Source organism: Lissotriton vulgaris, chromosome 12, assembly GCF_964263255.1.
Source record: "Lissotriton vulgaris chromosome 12, aLisVul1.2, whole genome shotgun sequence".
NCBI lineage: Eukaryota > Metazoa > Chordata > Amphibia > Caudata > Salamandridae > Lissotriton > Lissotriton vulgaris.
In genome coordinates this window covers 605593931-605615987 of record NC_141700.1, presented here as the reverse complement: position 1 = coordinate 605615987, position 22057 = coordinate 605593931, and the positions used below count along the sequence as shown (strand labels likewise).

Sequence of the window (22057 nt, the reverse complement as noted above, 5' to 3'; positions counted from 1 at the left end):
GTTCAGTGTATTTTATTGTGACGAAAATCCAAGAACATTGCATTTGCACCTACACACACACAGAGCCACACACATATAGATGTGGTGGTGGATCTGGGGGATATGGTGGTGGTGGATGTCGTGGTGGTGGAGGTGGTGGATGTGGTGGATGTGGTGGTGGTGGTGGATGTGGTGAAGGTGGATGTGGTGGTTGTGGATGTGGTGAAAGTGGTGGTGGATGTGGTGGTGGAAGTGATGGTGGTGGGTATGGTGGATGTGGTGGTGGTGGATGCGGTGGTGGTGGATGTGGTGGTGGTGGATGCGGTGGTGGTGGATGCGGTGGTGGATGAGGTGGTGGATGTGGTGGTGGATGTGGTGGATGCGGTGGAAGTGGTGGATGCGGTGGAAGTGATGGATGCGGTGGATGTGGTGGTGGATGTGGTGGTGATGGTGGATGTGGTGGTGGATGCGGTGGTGGTGGATGCGGTGGATGTGGTGGTGGTGGTGGATGCGGTGGTGGTGGATGGGGTGGTGGATGTGGTGGTGGATGTAGTGGTGGTGGGGGTGGTGGTGGTGGATGTGGTGGATGCGGTGGTGGTGGATGTGGTGGAGGTGGATGTCATGGTGGATGTGGAGGTGATGGTGGATGTGGTGGTGGATTTGGTGGTGGTGGTGGATGTGGTGGTGATGGTGAATGTGGTGGTGGATGCGGTGGTGGATGCGGTTGTGGATGCGGTGAATGCGGTGGTGATGGTAGTGGTGGATGGGGTGGTGGTTGTAGTGGATGTGGTGGTGGATGTAGTGGTGGTGGATGCGGTGGTGGTGGATGTGGAGGTGATGGTGGATGTGGTGGTGGTAGTGGTGGTGGAGGTGATGGTGGATGTGGTGGTGGTGGTGGTGCATGTGGTGGATGTGGTGGTGGATGCGGTGGATGTGGTGGTGGATGCAATGGTGGTGGATGCGGTGGTGGTGGTGGATGGGGTGGTGGATGTGGATGCGGTGGTGATGGTGGATGGGGTGGTGGATGTGGTGGTGGATGTAGTGGTGGTGGTGGTGGTGGTGGTGGATGCGGTGGTGGTGGTGGATGTGGTGGTGGTGGTGGATGTGGCGGTGGTGGATGTGATGGTGGTGGATGTGGTGGATGTGGTGGTGGATGTGGCGGTGGATGTGGAGGTGATGGTGGATGTGGTGGTGGTGGTGGATGGGGTGGTGGTTGTGGTGGATGTGGTGGTGGTGGGTGTGGTGGTGGTGGTGGATGCGGTGGTGTTGGATGTGGTGGTGGTGGATGTGGCGGTGGATGTCATGGTGGATGTGGAGGTGATGGTGGATGTGGTGGTAGATGTGGTGGTGATGGTGGATGTGGTGGTGGATGCGGTGGTGGTGGATGCGGTGGTGGATGGGATGGATGTGGTGGTGGATGTAGTGGTGGTGGTGGTGGAAGTGGTGGTGGATGTGGTGGTGGAAGTGGTGGTGGATGTGGCGGTGGTGGATGTGATGGTGGTGGATGTGGCGGTGGATGTGGAGGTGATGGTGGATGTGGTGGTGGATGTGGTGGTGATGGTGGATGTGGTGGTGGATGCAGTGGATGTTGTGGTGGATGCAGTGGATGTGGTGGTGGATGCAGTGGATGTGGTGGATGCAGTGGATGTGGTGGATGTGGTGGTGGTGGTAGTGGTGGATGGGGTGGTGGTTGTAGTGGGGGTGGTGGTGGTGGTGGATGTGGTGGATGCGGTGGTGGTGGATGTCATGGTGGAGGTGATGGTGGATGTGGTGGTGGTGGATGTGATGGTGGATGCGGTGGTGGTGGATGCGGTGGATGTGGTGATGGTGGATGCGGTGGTGGATGTGGTGGTGGTGGTGGTGGTGGATGCGGTGGTGGTGGATGCGGTGGTGGTGGATGTGGTGGATGTTGTGGTGGATGTCATGGTGGATGTGGAGGTGATGGTGGATGTGGTGGTGGTGGTGGAGGGGATGGTGGATGTGGTGGTAGTGGTGGATGTGATGGTGGTGGTGGAAGCGGTGGATGTGGTGGTGGATGCGGTGGTGGTGGTGGATGCGGTGGTGGTGGATGGGGTGGTGTTGTGGTGGATGTGGTGGTGGATGTAGTGGTGGTGGGTGTGGTGGTGGTGGTGGATGCGGTGGATGTGGTGGTGGTGGATGTCATGGTGGATGTGGAGGTGATGGTGGATGTGGTGGAGGTGATGGTGGATGTGGTGGTAGTGGTGGATGTGATGGTGGATGCGGTGGTGGTGGATGTGGTGGTGGATGGGGTGGTGGATGTGGATGCGGTGGTGGTGGTGGATGGGGTGGTGGTGGTGGTGGTGGATGCGGTGGTGGTGGTGGAGGATGTGGTGGTGGTGGTGGATGTGGCGGTGGTGGATGTGATGGTGGTGGATGTGGTGGATGTGGCGGTGGATGTGGAGGTGATGTTGGATGTGGTGGTGGTGGTGGATGGGGTGGTGGTTGTGGTGGTGGATGCAGTGGTGTTGGATATGGTGGTGGTGGATGTGGCGGTGGATGTCATGGTGGATGTGGAGGTGATGGTGGATGTGGTGGTGGTGGTGGATGTGGTGGTGGTGGATGTGGCGGTGGATGTCATGGTGGATGTGGAGGTGATGGTGGATGTGGTGGTGGTGGTGGATGTGGTGGTGGTGGTGGATGCGGTGGTGGTGGATGTGGTGGTGGTGGATGCGGTGGTGGATGGGGTGGATGTGGTGGTGGATGTAGTGGTGGAAGTGGTGGTGGATGTGGCGGTGGTGGATGTGATGGTGGTGGATGTGGCGGTGGATGTGGAGGTGATGGTGGATGTGGTGGTGATGGTGGATGTGGTGGTGGATGCGGTGGATGTTGTGGTGGATGCAGTGGATGTGGTGGTGGATGCAGTGGATGTGGTGGATGCAGTGGATGTGGTGGATGTGGTGGTGGTGGTAGTGGTGGATGGGGTGGTGGTTGTAGTGGGGGTGGTGGTGGTGGTGGATGTGGTGGATGCGGTGGTGGTGGATGTCATGGTGGAGGTGATGGTGGATGTGGTGGTGGTGGATGTGATGTGGATGCGGTGGTGGTGGATGCGGTGGATGTGGTGATGGTGGATGCGGTGGTGGATGTGGTGGTGGTGGGTGTGGTGGTGGTGGTGGATGCGGTGGTGGTGGATGCGGTGGATGTTGTGGTGGATGTCATGGTGGATGTGGAGGTGATGGTGGATGTGGTGGTGGTGGTGGAGGGGATGGTGGATGTGGTGGTAGTGGTGGATGTGATGGTGGTTGTGGTGGTGGTGGATGCAGTGGATGTGGTGGTGGATGCGGTGGTGGTGGTGGATGCGGTGGTTGTGGTGGTGGTGGATGTCATGGTGGATGTGGAGGTGATGGTGGATGTGGTGGAGGTGATGGTGGATGTGGTGGTAGTGGTGGATGTGATGGTGGATGCGGTGGTGGTGGATGTGGTGGTGGATGGGGTGGTGGATGTGGATGCGGTGGTGGTGGTGGATGGGGTGGTGGATGTAGTGGTGGTGGGTGTGGTGGTGGTGGATGCGGTGGATGTGGTGGTGGTGGATGTCATGGTGGATGTGGAGGTGATGGTGGATGTGGTGGAGGTGATGGTGGATGTGGTGGTAGTGGTGGATGTGATGGTGGATGCGGTGGTGGTGGATGTGGTGGTGGATGGGGTGGTGGATGTGGATGCGGTGGTGGTGGTGGATGGGGTGGTGGATGTAGTGGTGGTGGTGGTGGATGCGGTGGTGGTGGTGGTGGTGGATGTGGTGGTGGTGGTGGATGTGGCGGTGGTGGATGTGATGGTGGTGGATGTGGTGGATGTGGCGGTGGATGTGGAGGTGATGGTGGATGTGGTGGTGGTGGTGAATGGGGTGGTGGTTGTGGTGGTGGATGCAGTGGTGTTGGATGTGGTGGTGGTGGATGTGGCGGTGGATGTCATGGTGGATGTGGAGGTGATGGTGGATGTGGTGGTGGATGTGGTGGTGATGGTGGATGTGGTGGTGGATGCGGTGGTGGTGGATGCGGTGGTGGTGGATGCGGTGGTGGACGGGGTGGATGTGGTGGTGGATGTAGTGGTGGTGGTGGTGGATGTGGTGGTGGAAGTGGTGGTGGATGTGGCGGTGGTGGATGTGATGGTGGTGGATGTGGAGGTGATGGTGGATGTGGTGGTGGATGTGGTGGTGGTGGTGGATGTGGTGCTGATGGTGGATGTGGTGGTGGATGCGTTGGATGTGGTGGTGGATGCAGTGGATGTGGTGGATGCAGTGGATGCGGTGGTGGTGGTAGTGGTGGATGGGGTGGTGGTTGTAGTGGGGGTGGTGGTGGTGGTGGATGCGGTGGTGGTGGATGTGGTGGTGGTGGATGTCATGGTGGATGTGGAGGTGGTGGATGTGATGGTGGATGCGGTGGTGGTGGATGCGGTGGATGTGGTGATGGTGGATGCGGTGGTGGATGTGGTGGTGGTGGGTGTGGTGGTGGTGGTGGATGCGGTGGTGGTGGATGCGGTGGTGGTGGATGCGGTGGATGTGGTGGTGGTGGATGTCATGGTGGATGTGGAGGGGATGGTGGATGTGGTGGTGGTGGTGGAGGTGATGGTGGATGTGGTGGTAGTGGTGGATGTGATGGTGGTTGTGGTGGTGGTGGATGCGGTGGATGTGGTGGTGGATGCGGTGGTGGTGGTGGATGCGGGGATGGTGGATGGGGTGGTGTTGTGGTGGATGTGGTGGTGGATGTAGTGGTGGTGGGTGTGGTGGTGGTGGTGGATGTGGTGGTGGTGGATGTCATGGTGGATGTGGAGGTGATGGTGGATGTGGTGGTGGTGGAGGTGATGGTGGATGTGGTGGTAGTGGTGGTGGATGTGGTGGTGGAAGTGGTGGTGGATGTGGCGGTGGTGGATGTGATGGTGGTGGATGTGGAGGTGATGGTGGATGTGGTGGTGGATGTGGTGGTGGTGGTGGATGTGGTGCTGATGGTGGATGTGGTGGTGGATGCGTTGGTGGTGGATGCGGTGGTGGTGGATGCGGTGGTGGACGGGGTGGATGTGGTGGTGGATGTAGTGGTGGTGGTGGTGGATGTGGTGGTGGAAGTGGTGGTGGATGTGGCGGTGGTGGATGTGATGGTGGTGGATGTGGAGGTGATGGTGGATGTGGTGGTGGATGTGGTGGTGGTGGTGGATGTGGTGCTGATGGTGGATGTGGTGGTGGATGCGTTGGATGTGGTGGTGGATGCAGTGGATGTGGTGGATGCAGTGGATGCGGTGGTGGTGGTAGTGGTGGATGGGGTGGTGGTTGTAGTGGGGGTGGTGGTGGTGGTGGATGCGGTGGTGGTGGATGTGGTGGTGGTGGATGTCATGGTGGATGTGGAGGTGGTGGATGTGATGGTGGATGCGGTGGTGGTGGATGCGGTGGATGTGGTGATGGTGGATGCGGTGGTGGATGTGGTGGTGGTGGGTGTGGTGGTGGTGGTGGATGCGGTGGTGGTGGATGCGGTGGTGGTGGATGCGGTGGATGTGGTGGTGGTGGATGTCATGGTGGATGTGGAGGGGATGGTGGATGTGGTGGTGGTGGTGGAGGTGATGGTGGATGTGGTGGTAGTGGTGGATGTGATGGTGGTTGTGGTGGTGGTGGATGCGGTGGATGTGGTGGTGGATGCGGTGGTGGTGGTGGATGCGGTGATGGTGGATGGGGTGGTGTTGTGGTGGATGTGGTGGTGGATGTAGTGGTGGTGGGTGTGGTGGTGGTGGTGGATGCGGTGGATGTGGTGGTGGTGGATGTCATGGTGGATGTGGAGGTGATGGTGGATGTGGTGGTGGTGGAGGTGATGGTGGATGTGGTGGTAGTGGTGGATGTGATGGTGGATGCGGTGGTGGTGGATGTGGTGGTGGATGCGGTGGTGGTGGTGGATGCGGTGGTGGTGGTTGATGCGGTGGTGGTTGGGGTGGATGTGGTGGTGGATGCAGTGGTGGTGGTGGTGGATGCGGTGGTGGTGGTGGATGCGGTGGTGGTGGTGGAAGTGGTGGTGGATGTGGTGGTGGTGGTGGATGTGGCGGTGGTGGATGTGATGGTGGTGGATGTGGAGGTGATAGTGGATGTGGTGGTGGATGTGGTGGTGGATGTAGTGGTGGTGGTGGTGGATGTGGTGGTGGTGGATGCGGTGGATGTGGTGGTGGTGGATGTCATGGTGGATGTGGAGGTGATGGTGGATGTGGTGGTGGTGGAGGTGATGGTGGATGTGGTGGTAGTGGTGGATGTGATGGTGGATGCGGTGGATGTGGTGGTGGATGTGGTGGTGGATGCGGTGGTGGTGGTGGATGCGGTGGTGGTGGTGGATGCGGTGGTGGTTGGGGTGGATGTGGTGGTGGATGTAGTGGTGGTGGGGGTGGTGGTGGTGGATGCGGTGGTGGTGGTGGATGCAGTGGTGGTGGTGGAAGTGGTGGTGGATGTGGTGGTGGTGGTGGATGTGGCGGTGATGGGGCGGTGGTTGTGGTGGATGTAGTGGTGGTGGGTGTGGTGGTGGTGGATGCGGTGGTGTTGGTGGATGCGGTGGTGTTGGATGTGGCGGTGGATGTCATGGTGGATATGGAGGTGATGGTGGATGTGGTGGTGGATGTGATGGTGGATGTGGTGGTGGATGCGGTGGTGGTGGATGTGGTGATGGATGCGGTGGTGGTGGATGTGGTGATGGTGGATGCGGTGGTGGTGGTGGATACGGTGGTGGTGGTGGATGGGGTGGTGGATGTGGTGGTGGTGGTGGTGGATGTGGTGGTGGTGGATGCGGTGGTGGTGGAAGTGGTGGTGGAGGTGGTGGATGCGGTGGAAGTGGTGGTGGATGTGGTGGATGTGGCGGTGGATGTCATGGTGGATGTGGAGGTGATGGTGGATGTGGTGGTGGATGTGGTGGATGTGATGGTGGATGTGGTGGTGGATGCGGTGGTGGATGCGGTGGTGGTTGTAGTGGATGTGGTGGTGGATGTAGTGGTGGTGGGTGTGGTGGTGGTGGATGCGGTGGTGGTGGATGCGGTGGATGTCATGTTTTTGTAGGCTCACAGCCAATTGATGAATATATCTACTCGGCAATAACTGCTTTAAATGGGTCTGGCACTCTTTTCTCATTAAAGAGAAAAATGATTCTTCCCATCACACCGCATTAAATAAAAATTAGCAACTGGAAAAATGTGGTATTCTTCAGGATATCAGACACGACCAGAAAGCTTAAAAAAAATACTGGACTCAGGTAAAAAAAAATTAAAATAAACTTCAAAGCAGCAGATGTACTTTATCGAAAGTTAATACTAAAAGTTAGTATCTGCTCGGTTCCTGGAACTTATACCCAACTACGGCCTGGAAACGTAAATATAAATAAATATTTCCTAACGGCATAAAAAAAACACTTGCAGAAATAATGCAAATTCATTTTCAGTGGCTGTGCATACAGTAAAACACTGAATTTAAAAGACCGACAATGAAACGTGTATGCCTAATTTAATGCAAGTAGCCAACCACTACCACACTAACAATTATTACTAACTTGTAGCTGCGATAATGGTTAGACTTTGATAAAGATGCTGGGACTAAGTGCACGAATGTTTGTAAAATAGTACACTTCATCTAGAGCTGCCAACAGCCCACACTGGCACAACTCTTTTATAAGGTAATAACATCTGCATTTGTAGTACACAGCACAGAAACTGCAACGCTAGAGCACAGCTCTTGGGTATAAATATTGCATAGTGTTGAGGTCAACGCTCTATAAACAAGAAAAGTTAAAAAAAAAGGAGAAACACGAGAGACGGCCTGTGGCCGTCAAAGTGAAAGTACGAGGAGAAATGCGACACGGCGGGCAGGGGAGGGGGCGGAGCAGGGAGAGCGGCATGAGGGTGTGAAGCAGCAGGGGCCTGAGACGCGGCCGCCTTTGATGTGGTAATGCGAGGCAAGCGGCTGGTACCATTGTGCACGCGCTTTCACATGCACTGCAAGAAATCGCCTGGGAATCGCCTGATCTCGGTAAGCTCTGTTTAAGTCCCTATATATCGAGCTCCCGCTCAATGCGCATGCATGCGCATTGAGATAGGTCGCTCGACCTAAAAAGGGGAACAGAACAGGGCACTTAAAATAGCAAATGTCTGTGTTGAGGACCAAAAATCGCAACACTACTCAAAGAGAATCGTACTCCGATTAATGAAGTCCGGTCCTCCAGAAGGTTGAAGCCTATATGAATACTTCCAGTCCTCAGGATCCATTTTAGTCCTTCCTTGTTAATGAGCTGTGCAATGTCCGCACCCCTTGGTGGTGGCTTTATCACGCTAATGATTGTCCACCATATGTCATCTTCAGTGTGACCCGCGCTGCCTGAAAGTGTTCCACAAGAAGTGCATTTGGGGTATTGCAGCATATTCAGCTATGGTGCTGGCAAATCGGTATCCGAGCCTTCTGCGTTGTCTGCCCAATGTAGATTTTATTGCAAGGACACAGAATAGCATACATCACATTGTTGGTGTTATTTTTGGGCTAGGAGTAACAAGCTACTTTCCTTTGCTAACGCTTTATCTGGTAGAGACTCTATCTAGTGGCAGATTCCTTACCTTAGAATATTCCTAGGCATCAGACTGGATCCAGAACTTTTCTGAGCAATCCCTCTTGCACACTGGTATGTGGCGAAGTTGCCGTAGTTTTCACCAGAATTGATGTGCACAGTGCCTATATATGGCACTGCAGTGTGCGGACCTCAGTTCTTGACTATTTCCGCTGCACCAGAGCACGGAGCGAAGCTGAGGTTGAATGACTGGTGTGCCAAAAGTGAGGTCCAAAAGGATCGCTGAATATGAGAAAAGAGTCTACAGAATGGGGAGGGCTGGTAACGAATCTGCAGTTAGATAGAGTCTGTACCAGATAAACCCTTCCCAAAGGTAAGTAACTTGTTCATTTGATAAAGGCCTCTAGCCACGGTTTCCTTATCTTAGAATAGATACCAAAGTAATATCCCTCCATGGAGGAGGGTCTATGGATTGTTTTCAGAATAAGGACCAAAAAGGCGAAGTGCCCATCTCGCCGGACCTGACTGTTAAGGCAGTAGTGTTTGGCAAATGTGTGCAGAGATGCTCACGCAGCTGCCTTCTATATGTTCAAGACTGAGACTCCTCTAGCTAACACATTGGACACAGCTGTAGCTCTGGTGGAGTGAGCTCTTAAGCCATCGGGGAGTGTTTCTTGGCTATTGCTTAGCAGATCTCAATACAGAGGATGATCCATCGAAAGATGGTTCTCTTTTGAAATCCCTTTGCTTTCTTCACCCCTGCAAATCCAACAAAGAGTTGTTCGTCCATTCAAAAATATTAGGTACAATCAATATATATATAACGATAACACCCCTTTTGGATCCAGGCAGTGGCATCCCTCCTCATCTTTTGAAAATTAATGGGGGGGGGGGGGGAGAAAGGGTAGGCAGGATGATGTTTTCCCGATGTGAAAAGGTGTGACCACTTCTGGTAGAAAGGATGCCATAGTTCTTAGAACCAGTTTGTCTGGGGGGAAATGTAGTGTATGGAGGGTTAGCGGAAAGTGCTTGCAACTCTCTAACCCTCCTGGCAGATGTTATCACCACAAGAAAGAAAGTTCTAAGAGTTAAGAGCCATAGAGGGAAACTCAATATCAGCTCAAAAGGGGAACACATGAGGAAAGTAAGAACTACATTCATGTCCCTTTGAGGCATAATGAAGGCTGTGGGAGGAAACATACTGCAAACCTTTAAGGAATATAGTCACAACAGGTCACTTAAACAGGGAAGGTTGATCGGGCAACAGTAGAAAAGTGGGAATGACGACCAGATATCCTTTCACTGTACCCAGAGCAAAACCTTACTGGGCCAGGGATAACACAGAAAAGAGAACCTCAGACAAGGGTGAAGACAGAGGATCAGCTGACTTAGATGTATACCACGCCAGCAGCTTGTCCCACTGGCAGGCGTAAATTATTTTGGTAGACAAACGCTAGGCTGCTAGAATGATATCACACACTTAGGGAAGGAGGTCAAATACGATCAATTGTCACCGCTGAATTAGTCAAGCTCTGGCGTTCAGAGAGAGCCTGCCAGGTGTTGACGATGGCCTGGTGCTCTGTCATTCCATCCACGTCCAGAGGCTCAAGACCACAACCTTACCCCATCCTGTTTATTGCAGTACCACATTGGGGGTGTTGCCTGTGAACACTTGAATAGCCTTCCCTTGATTGATGGAAAAAACGTCCAGTCGGAACACTCTCAGTTATAACAGATTGAAGTGAAGCTGAGATTCCACCAGAGACCAGGTTCCTCTGATCTCCAACTGTCCTGGGTGGCTGCCCCAGCCCAGGAATGAAACATCCATCTTCACTGTGAGCTCAGGGTGGGGAAGCGAAAGAGGCCTGTCGTTGAGCGAATCGAGGTCCATGCAGCTTCTTTGCAGATCCCTCCGATATCTGGACCAGGGCAGAGAAATTTCCCTGATGCTGTGCCCACTGGGAATTCTAGTCCTATTGCAGAGCGCGCATATGCCATTTGGCATGTGTTACCTGCAGGAGGCGAAGAGACCCAGCAGCCTCCAAGTAAGTCTCACCGAAATCCAGGATAAAGGCTGAAACATCGCAATCACAGCCTAAATATTCCGGACTTTCTGTTCCGGATGATAAGCCTGTAAGTGCACTGTGTCCAGAACAGCTCCAATGAAAGGGAGTGTCTCAGAGGGAGTCAGGTGGGACTTCGGCACATTGATAGTGAACCCCAGCGAATGCAGGGGTCCCACTGTAGTCTGGAGGTGGGAGACGACTGTCTGAGGCGAGCATGCCTGAAACAGCCAGTCATCAAGGTAGGGGTAAGACTGGAACCCCTGACTTTCGCAGATGCGTTGCAACCACTGCCATCACCTTGGTGAACACCAGAGTGGCAATGAAAAGGCCGAAAGGGAGCACAGTGAATGTATAATGATCCTCGCCCATCGCGAACAGCAGGTAGCATCTGTGGGCAAGCAGGACAGGAATGGGAAAGTAAGCATACTGCAAGTACAATGCTGCCATTCAGGGTCGAGGGCAGATAAGACCTGAGTCAAGGTGAGCATCATACATTTTTTTTCTTTTCTTCTTCAAGTACTAGTGAGGAGGGTGTAGATCTAGGATAGGACATAGGCCTCCATCCTTTTTTGGCACCAGAAAGTAGCTGGAATAGCAATCACGACCTACTTCTTATGGCTCCTTTGGCGAGAAGGGCCAGTACGTCCTGTCGCATGAGAATAAGGTGGTACTCAGTCAGCCCATATGTGGGACAAAGTGGGCCACTACAGTATCCACAGAAGGGGTGTAACGCAGAATTCGGTGAGCAGCAGACTACAGATTGCCTCAATGACCTAGCAGTGGCCTTACTATCCTTGAATGTTCTCAAGGCCGAATAAGCCTCATCTCCGAAGAGAAGGGTTCCATTGAAGGCATGTCCATGAGCCATGCTCGGACATCCCCTGAAAAGCCAGTATACTTCAACCAGGTGTGATGTCTCAACACCACCGAAGAAACAATGGCTCTGCTCAGTGAGTCCATCGTATCCAACCTGCATCGGATCATGAACTTTGCTGCATCTCGCCCATCAGCAATGGCTTGGAAGAGTATGGCTAGAGCCTCATCTAGGACCATAGGCAGCATTTTCGCAACCATGTACCAGACAATATGGGAGTAAAGGAAGAGTAGGCACACTGTGTTCACAGACCGCAGTGGCAGGCTGGCTCTTTCCAAAGTTATTCAGCCTTCTGGAATCCCTATCTGTTGGTGTGGTAGGGGACACACCAGGATTAATTCTGGAAGTCAAGGCCTGGACTATCAGACTCTCGGGGGAGGGCAGTGGGAAGTGATGGGAGAGAAAGGCTGGGTCCCCGGGACCGAAGCAATAGCTGCTAGAAATGGTCCTGTGCAAAACTTGGCCCAGGCCCAGAGGAGGACATCAGTGAGGGATTCGTTGAAGGGTAGTAAGGGTTCTGGTCGAGATTCCCATGATTGACACATCTTCATCAAAAGGTTAGTTTTGACTTGAACCGTAGCCAGCAATAGGTCCAAGAATTTAGCCGCTCTCCTAACCACCATCACAAAGGAAGCCTCTTACTCCATATCCACTATGAGAGGAAAGAAGAGGCCAGTGTCTGGTGAGGCATCAAGCCCAATGGCATCAGCCAGGTCCGCATACCATACTTAAGACTCCTTAGCACACGTTTTGTATTTATAGTTCAAGCAGTATACATGTGTTTCCACCATACATCAATCATACATTCATAAATAATTCAGATCCTTTTAGTCAGGGTTGTCGTTGATGTTGTTTAATTTCTGGAGACGTCACAGCCAACACGTGTTTCGTCGTTAAGGGAATGTAACCCACGACTTTCTCAAAGCTATTCTCCAAATTGTCGCTCTTTATTTGTTGAGGTGATATTTCCAACCCTCAAAGGGGTTCTGTTAAGGGACTTTTTTCGTTGCGTATATTTCCTTTGGTTGTAACCAGTGTGTTGGTTTTCAGTTGGGCAGCTTTCGCTGTAGCCCTCATGCTTCGACCTCTGACCCTCTGCCGTTTATACGATGCAGGTCCGCATACCAGTTGTTATCAGCCATGGACACTGCTAGGGGGTGAATGTAGGAATAGGGCTCCTAAGATCCCCTCCATTTGTGTTCCTCTCCGTGAAATAAGGATTTGTCTCCAATTCAGGTTGTGTGGGCCTAGTCTGTCCCGGAAGCAATGTTGTGCAACGTCGGTTCGGCTCATTATCAGAGTCAGGAATCATGATGGGTTTGGCGTCGCCACTGGCACATGCCTGGAGGAGGTGGCGAAGCTTCAGTCGGAGACTATCAAGATCCACAAACAGATCCTAAGGGGTCAACTGGCACTAGAGGCTAACCCACCGGTCGGAGCTCCAGTCAAAGACCCTCCTGGCCCTGTGGTACCCAAAGGTTCTCCAGATGGGGTCAACAGACCAGAAATGAAACTCATAGCCTCATAAAACTCTTAAAGCTAGGTGGGGGCCGCTCTTTCTCTAGGACATTCGGGGAGGTGCGGAGCTGACGCAGTTTTCGACTTCAGTTGCACAGAGACCACCTGTGAGCAAGGCCGGGATTTGTGGCATCATTCCCTCGCGTTGTCTGAAGAAAGGTCGCGGTGAGAAGTCGCAGAGCGCTTTGACTTCTTGTGGGATTTAGCAGAAGTCCTAGAGTGAGAGGAGGACCTATGTGAGCGACTGTTGGAGCTGTACCTCACAGACAAGACCTGGAGAGAAACAGCGTCACGTGACGAGCGGCCAAAAGCTTTGTGGCTTCTCTTGATGGCCTGTCCTTCATTGTCCTGCACTCTGCACATGACGGAGTCGTGATCCTTTTCAAGGCACCACAAACAGACTGAGTGTAGCTCTGTCGCCAACATCTGTCGATGGCAGGCTCCACAAGCTTTGAACCCGTTGGGGTTCTTCAGGGACATAGTCAAAAAAGGCACATAATTCGCAGATAAACAGGGTTGAGTCAGTCAAAAAATGGCTGATGGGAGCTCGACCATATCCGCGCTGATGATGCGGAAAAGAAGAAACTGAGGTCAGTGCACTGGTATTGCACCTAGCTAGGCACCGCCTACATCACTTCCAGCGTGGACAATGCCATCAACACCACACTGAATCAAACGGCGCAACCTACCAGATTGTTAGAATATTCCCATGTGGAAGACTGGATCAGAAGTTTTTTAAGGTAAAGAATCTGCGGCTAGAAGTGTCCATCAGACGCTAGAATGCAAGAAGGTTCTTCACAAAAAAAGAGGTGTATGGTTGGCAATGTGTGGAGTATGATGACACCACACTGAGGAGTACAAATTAATTGTTGACATTTGACCTTTTGTACCTTAGAGAAAAGTATTAAACAGGGTGTAAGGAAACGCTACCCTCAATGGGATAGAGAGCATTTCGGATTATCCGACAACCCTCGTATAGAGATCCTAGTGGCCAAAAAGAGTAAAAATGTGATGCGTCTTGGTTTTTATACACGGAAGGATAAGTTAGTTACCTGTAATCCTAGTTCTCTTCCAGGGATATACTCATCAAAGTCATAAGCACTGAATATTCCCGCCCACTTGCGGGGACCCCGGAGCATTAACAAAAGTTATATGCAAATTTATATATATAAATACATCTAATATGCATATATCTATAATATACACACATATATAAATAGGCAGCCCACAGTCCAAATTTAGACTCAAATATGCCAATATTGCATTGTATTTTTCATTTGAAACATCATACAAAATAACATTTCCATCATATAGAGAAAGGTACTCCCAACTTGTTTGAACACAGACTTTATTTTTAAAGAAAAAGGCAAGGTGATAGCAGTCAGATTAGCCTAGAATGCATATGGAACACTCATCAGAGAAAACTGTCGCCAGGCCTTTAAGAACTCCAGGCTCCCATCATAGCCCACAGGTGACAGTTAGGTCATGTCTTTTTGACAGTTTATTACATTGTATAAATAACATGCGGAAAAAAAAGTCTGTAATAGACACAGTATTCGTCCAGGGAGGAGAGAGGATTGCTTATGACTTTGAGTATATCCCTGGAAGAGAACTAGGAATACAGGGAAGTAACGTATCCTTCTCTTCCAGGGGATACTCATCAATAGCCATAAGCACTGACTAAAGTAGCACACCCATCCCTGAACCCTATAGGCGAATACCTGCATATCCAACATATTCTGAACCATGTGTTATCCAAATAAATTCCTCAAGAATGCTTGCCCAAACTGAGCATTTGCCAGAGTATCAGAAACTAAGCAGTAATGGCAGGCAAATGTGTGGACCGAGCGCTATTTAGCTGCTTTGCATATCTCTTGAATAGGTACATTTTTAAGCAGAGTCGTAGTAGCAGCTTTACTCATCGTAGAGTGAGCTCTTGGCTTGCCAGGGAGCTGCTTGTGAGCTAGCTGATAAGACAATGTGATGCAAGATACTATTCATCGAGCGATGGAAGTTTTAGAAGAGGGAAAACCAGCGTGTATTGGACCATAGTTAACAAAGTGACGGTCCAACTTTCTTTTAACCTTCATTCTATCCAGATAGAATTTTAATATCCTTTTTAGATGAAGTGAATGCAACGCCCTCTCAAGAGGAGTGGTAGGATTTGAAAAAAATGTGGGTAGGATGATCAACTGATTATTATGAAAATCCGAGATCATCTTAGGTTGGAAACTCGGGTGAGTTCTCAGAACTAGTCGGTTAGCATGGAAAACGAGATAAGGCTGAAGAGCATAAGGCCTGAATCTTCCTCACCTTGCGAGCAGAGGTAATTGCCACTAGAAAAGCCACCATCCAAGAGAGGTGCTGTAGAGAAGCTTTGTAAATGGGTTCAAAGGGGGGGAGGGGGTCGGGCATTAATTTAGAGAGGACCACATTATGTTTCCAGTTAGGGGAAGGTAACCGAATTGGTGGGTAGACCTTTCTTAGCCCTTCCAGGAAGTCTTTAACTACTGGCATTTGATAGAAAGAAGCCTGAGTGGCAGACTTTCTATAAGCTCTACTTGCTGCAAGATGTACTCTAATAGAAGAGAACTGTAAACCTGCTTTAGCTAAGTACAAAAGATAAGGACAAATAGCCAGGATAGGGTTGGTCCAGGATAGAGTTAGGACCATTAGCTGTACACCACAGAAAAACGCTTCCATTTGAAAGCCCATGACTTCCTCATCAAAGGCCTAGCTTCCTTTAACACCTTCGACACTCATGACGAGCTGAGCTCGTCATGCAGTGTACTGCTGGTACACTGATGACGAGCTGAGCTCGTCATGAAACCATTATTTTGGAGCTTCCCCAGCACAGCAGGGGAAAATGCCTAGCATCGATGTGGTTAAGATCTGCATACTACAGTCCTGCAAGAGCCTTAAGTGGCCATATTGGAGGAACTCTGGAGCCATGCTGCCAATCTCAGTGATGGGAGGTTGGGATGAAAAACCTTCCCACCTGACTTGTTTAACAGATCCAGATGGCATGGCAACCTCCTCTGTGGCGTCCTGGAAAGGTGTAGCAGGTTCTAGTGCCACAACTGGCGAGGCCACTCTGGTGCAATTAGGATTATCTCTGTCCTGGATCTGTAGAGCTTGTTGATCACCAGTAGTATGAGAGGGACGGTTGGAAAAGTGTAGAGGAATTTCTCTGACCAGTCGATCAACAGTGCATTCCCTCTGGAGCCAGGTTCAGGGAATCTGGATGCGAAGGCATAGCATTTTGCGTTTGCCGCATCTGCAAATAAGTCGATGTCTGGGGAACTCCATCTCCGCAAAATGTCTTGTGGGATCTCATCTTTTAGCACCCAGTCGTGCGCTTCGACGAAGTTTCGGCTTAAGTCATCCACTAGTGCATTGAGGGCGCTAGGAAGGTGAACTGCAGATATGGACATGTTCCTCTCCAGTCGCCCTATCCAAATCGCTTGACCCTCCAGAGACTGGATCTGGTCTCTCCTTGTTTGTTCAGGTAATACATTGTTGTGGTATTGTCCGTCTGAACCAACAGGGAACGTGACTCTATGGAGGGAAAGAACGCTTTTGAGAGCCAGATGTACCGCTCTGAGTTCTAAAATGTTGATGTGATAAGTTTTTCCTTTTCCGACCACATCCTCTGGAACTGAAGAGATTCCACGTGAGCACCCCAGCCCTAAAGTGATGCATCTGTGACAAGAGTTTGTTTGGAGAGTTCTTGGTGGAAGGGAACTCCTTTCAGAATATGAGACCATTGCAACCACCATCTTATTGAGATGTGGACTGCGTGAGGAAGAGTTATGGTGTCCTCCCAGCAGTTGGAAACTTGAGACCATTGGTCCTCTAGAGGTTGCTGTAAGGGTCTCATCTGTAACCTGGCATTTAGAACCATGAATATGCAAGACACCATTGAGCCCAGTAGAGAGGACACCTGCCTGGACTTAGGATGAGGTGTTCGCTGGAGAGTGCGACCTTTGTGGAGTACTGATAATAGTTTCTCCTCTGAAGGAAACGCTCTTGCGTTTGCAGCGTTTAACGTAGCGCCCAAGTAGTGTATCCTCAGAGTTGGATTGAGGACAGATTTCTTGAAGTTGATGCACAGGCCCAACTAGCTTAAAAGTTGAATGCAGTATCTTAGATGTCCCTGTCGGAGACTGGGAGAGGCACTCTTAAGTAACCAATCGTCTAGGTCAGGATAGATTAAGATCTTTAGCTTTCACAGGAAAGCCTCTTCCACAGCCATGCATTTTGAAAAAGTGCGAGGAGCCAACTTGAGTCTGAAAGGCAGGACTTTGAACTGGAAGTGGTCTGATTGTATTCTGAATCATAGAAACGTCTGGTGCTTTTGAGAAATTGGGATGTGAAAATAAGCATCCTGAAGGCCTATGGAACACATCCAGTCCCCTTGATGAATGTGTGGAATGATTTGGTGTAAAGCCAACATTCTGAATCTCTTTGAGGACAAATTTGTTTAAGAGTCCGAGATAGAGTATAGTTCTAAACTCCTTGTTTGGACCTTTCTTTGGTACCAAGAAGTAACAGGAGTAGATTCACTGCCAATGTTGTTGCCAGGGAACCTTTTCGATGGCATGTTTTTGTAACAGGAGGCACAGACGGTGGTGGAGATTTGAATCTGATTTAGTACCCATTCCTCACAATGTTGAGTACCCAATTGTCCTGCGTTATTTTGATCCACTCGTCCAAGTGAAAACACTTATACTCCCCCCCCCCCCTACCAGAGTGGGTAACAGAAATTCCCCGCCACCAGAGTGGGTAACAGAACTGGTGTAAGCAAGCAGTCACGGTTTAGGATGTTCCTTTGCAGCAGGGGGTTGTTGCTTAGAGCCCCCTCTTCCTCTACCGAGTCGTCGCTGGTGGTAATGCGATCTCACATGGTGTTGCTGCGATGACCAAGGAGGGGTTTGAACCATCTGCTGGTATTGCCGGTGATCATAAGGCCGGTATTTTCGTTGGAAATCCTTCTTTTTCTCCAAACCAACAGCCTTCAAGGTGTCCAGTTCTGATTTTATTCTTGACATATCTGCATGAGAGCCAAGGATGGAGGTACTAAGGTTAAGAAATCTGTGTTGGGCCTTTGCTTTCAAGCCAGTGAGCCTTAGTCAGTAGGATCACCTTCCACTGATACCGTGGGAATAACCATGAGCAGCAAGGTCTGAGGAATCTGCATTAATGCTTATGACCAGATTCGCCACAAGCCCTCCTTCATGCAGGATCTCCTGAAAATCCTGCTGATTTTCTTCCGGTAACTTCTCTGTAACCTTTGAGAGAGAGTCCTATAGCAAACTGTCATATTGACCCAGCAGTGCAGAAGCGATGGCCACTTTCATGTAAGAGGCAGAGGTGTTGCACTTTCTCGTACCATTGGAGTCCATGGCTTTGCATTCTTTGTCGTGGGGAACAGCAAATGAGGAGGCCTCCCTGTGCGCTTTCCTGGCTGCTGACACAATGACAGTCCTGTGGAGGATCAGACCTCAGAAAAAGCGGGTCCTGTTCTGGGCCTCTGTATGTCTTCACTATCTGTGATGGTGCTGCTCCCGCTGAAGCCGGAGTTAGAGAGGCATGGAGAGCCGGTTCTAGTAACCCAGGAGCCAAAGGGAGCAGAGGTCTAGTGGAGGACCTGTGATGCAGCGCCTCAAATATAACAGATGTCGAAGGGTCAGAGGCAGGCATCTCGATGTTGAGCTTTGTAGCCCCTCTACACAGTCCCTCATTAAAGGTGACAATATCATCCACAGGCAATACTCTAATTGGTGGAGTAGATGACAGAGTTGGAGAATAGTTGGCCTTTGATGATCTGGAGTCAGAGGACCATGAAGGCGACATGCGTCTTTGCTCTCTAGGCAAACGGTGCCGAGATCTTGACTTAGAGCAACTTTGCGGAGACCTTGATCTAGGACTCCTCGAAGCTGGACTTTGAGGTGTGTCATGTCGTACTTGCCTATCCAGTGAATGATAAGGCGAAAATATTTGAGACTATTCTGAGCAAAGGGCAGTTTTCTACATCTTCCAGTCCTTTATGCTCTCCAACCATCTAGGGGATAGGTTAGTTGGAGGTGTATGGGATTCTGGAGCAGGGTGCCTTCGGGTATGATCTGAACAATCTGTAGATCCAGGGAGGATGAAGCACTCCTTAACGTCATACCTTTAGATGTCAGATCCTGAAGTTCCCTAGACGTCAACGGGTCCCTTGATGTCGGCATTGGTTACCAATCTGTTCTTTATCTCTTAGCAGGTGGAGACCTGTGGGTAGATGTAGGTCTTGACGTTGACCTACTCGCCGGTGACCTTCTCGACGTCGCAGATGACCTTCTTTTTTACTTTGAAGGAGACCTTCTCGCCTGAGCCGTTCGACGGCGATGTTCGCCCTGCCATCGGCGATGAAGCAGTCAATGGACTGTGAACCAAATCTACCAACATCGGAGTCTGTGGCGTTGGATTTGGAGTCGATGTCCGAGGTGCCTTTGACGTCGGCACAGAGGCCTTTGACGGCGACTGCACCGGTCGCCGATGAGTCTGATCTCGAGCATCTGCCCTCCGCTGTTGTATGCGATCCGGATTTGGACCATCTACGAGGGGTTGTCGAAGTCGGCCAACGGGAAGCTGACATGTCTAGATTTAGACTTTGCTGTACCTGGAGTCGTCTGCTTTGAGGGCAATAAGGCCTTCTACGCCGACCGCGGCACAGGAGACTTAAACGCTGAAGGAGAGCACAGGGGTATTTTAGACATCGATCTTTCCCTCGACGGCAAATTCGACCAGTGTCTTCTTTTTTCTCAATTTTTCTAGTTCTCTGACCTTATTTGAGAGGATGGTTCTTTAGAGGGATGTCCTTCCAGGCCACTTACAGACTCCTGTCCTCTTTCCTGCATGTCATGCAGCGTGATCTTTCCCTTTCACAAGGGGTTCAGGAAAACTGCTGGCAGTAGTAGCACTGGTCACGTCTTTGTGAAGATGGTAGGCACACATTACAGACAGAGTGCGGATCTGACTTAGCCATCTTCTTCCCACAGGAAGGGCACTTATTAAATAAGAGCTGGTATTCCGACAGAAACAATGATGGAAATAGTACTTTAAGTACTACAAACGTTGAGTGAAGGCAAAAAATCTGTTAGTGACAAAAAGCTCAATGCTCCAGGATCCTCACAGAAGGAGCCCGAAAAAAACAACTGTGGGGCATGATGGGATCCTGGAGGTCTTAAGAGCACGGTGGCAGTTTTCTCTAATGATTGTTCCATATGCAGCTTTCTAGGCTAATCTGCCTGCTATCACCTTACCTTTTTCTTTGAAAATAAAGGCTGTGTTGAAACAAGTTGAGAGTACATTTCTTTGTGTCATGGAAATTTTATTTCGTATGATGTATTTCAAATGAAAAATACAATGCAATATTGGCATATTTGAGCCTAAATTTGGATTGTGGGATGCATATTTATATACACCTGCGTATATCATAGATATATACAGAATATATAGGTGCAAATGCATATATCTTTTGTTAATGCTCTGGGGTCCCCGCACGTTGGAAGGACTATTCAGTGCTTATGACTATTGACGAGTATCCCCTGGAAGAGAAGCAACCATTTCTTTAGGCACCCCCAAGGCACCAGTTGTGTTGAAATTTTAAGACTGATATAAAATGAAAACAGAGTTGTATAAAGATCATTGCAATGCTGTTCAAATTCTATTGATAAAATGTTAAAAGGAACGTGCTGAGCCAGGTCCTTTCGATAACGACATCTAATCTTGAAACAATACAGCAGCATGAACATGCACTAGGAGGTAGGAAAAAAACGAATGTTTTAATTGATGTTTTGATATTTTCAACTACATATTTTCTGCCACATAGCCGAATGGTACTCGAAGGCCAGCACCTCATCCATTGTAGGGGTCAACGTGAATGGACATTGGGGGGCATGCACTGGTATGAACACATGTATTTGCTTCCTACGATGCTTGCAGCTGCTATTCACACATTACATGGTGTCTCTCATGGACTGCTTCCACTTTGTGAATAAAGCCAGACCGATCACTGTAGTTGGTAATCTTTCAGTAGTTTCCAACAGCTATTGGTATATTTCTCTGAGAGCAGCAAAAAAGAAAAGCTCTTCACTGCTTCCTTTTCCTTGCAATTTCGTAAAGTATCAAAAGACTGCCAATTTGTCCAGCACTGGCTTTGCATTAGTAAGATCCATTCATACATCGAACTGTTGGTGCTCAAAATATGTAGTTTCCATCTGTTCCCATCAAATTTACCCCTTGTCTTTTATAGACTGAGCAGTCTCACCTTTTTCGATAAGGAGCTTAGCTTACCACTATCATTACTATTTGGGTTTTTTCTATTTATTCAGTTATCGAAGCAGGAAGAAATAGTGGAACTTCTACTACAGAAGCTTAGCAGCCTTTTGGGTATCAGGAGAAAGGCGACGATGTGTTCACCTACAGCAGCTGAGAAGAAAGACGATGAGAAGTAACCACTGCTCTCTGGATTTACTTGGAACATTCAGTTTCTGCGTAGAGGCAGCTGTTACAAGAGTTTATTACCTGCTTTTTCTCTTTTAGATGTTTGTTTAATTCCAACCTACACCTATTATAATGGCAACTGTATTCAGACCGAGATATGCAACCAATGAACATGCATTCATTTTATAATAAAATACGCTGGGCATGTTTTCATCATGTAAACCTAGAACTTGAAGGCATCTGAGGACTACTTGTACATTTAGACTTACATTTTCAATTCCTACTCTATAGATGTTCACTCTCCATATGTATGGCTCTAGAAAGGACCATTTTTTATATGTATCTAATTCTGTACACTGCTATGGCCCATCAAAGGGTAATTTGTTTATGGTTAGCTTCTTGCCACCATGTTGTACAGTGCTCAGATACCTGAAAGGGTCATGTTTGCACTATATAAAACTGAATAAATAAATAAACTGATGCTATTACTTGGTGCCAATGTTTAACATTGCTTTTGTTTAGATAACTGATCTCTCTTAGCCAGTCCAAGAGTTTTTACATATTTTGCCCGCCCATCACCGGTGCTGGCCTTTAGTTCAGCAAATCACAAG

General features: G+C 50.0%; 1 protein-coding gene across 1 annotated transcript in view; it reads left to right on the top strand.

The window, feature by feature from the left end:
• PKD1L3 (polycystin 1 like 3, transient receptor potential channel interacting) overlaps positions 1–21934 on the top strand; it is a 1100724-nt gene extending 1078790 nt beyond the window's left edge. The window contains exon 31 of the mRNA XM_086945530.1: positions 21335–21934. Coding sequence (XP_086801656.1) covers positions 21335–21457 — 123 coding nt within the window. The 3' untranslated portion in view covers positions 21458–21934. The remainder of the gene's footprint in view (positions 1–21334) is intronic.
• Positions 21935–22057: the final 123 nt, after the last annotated feature.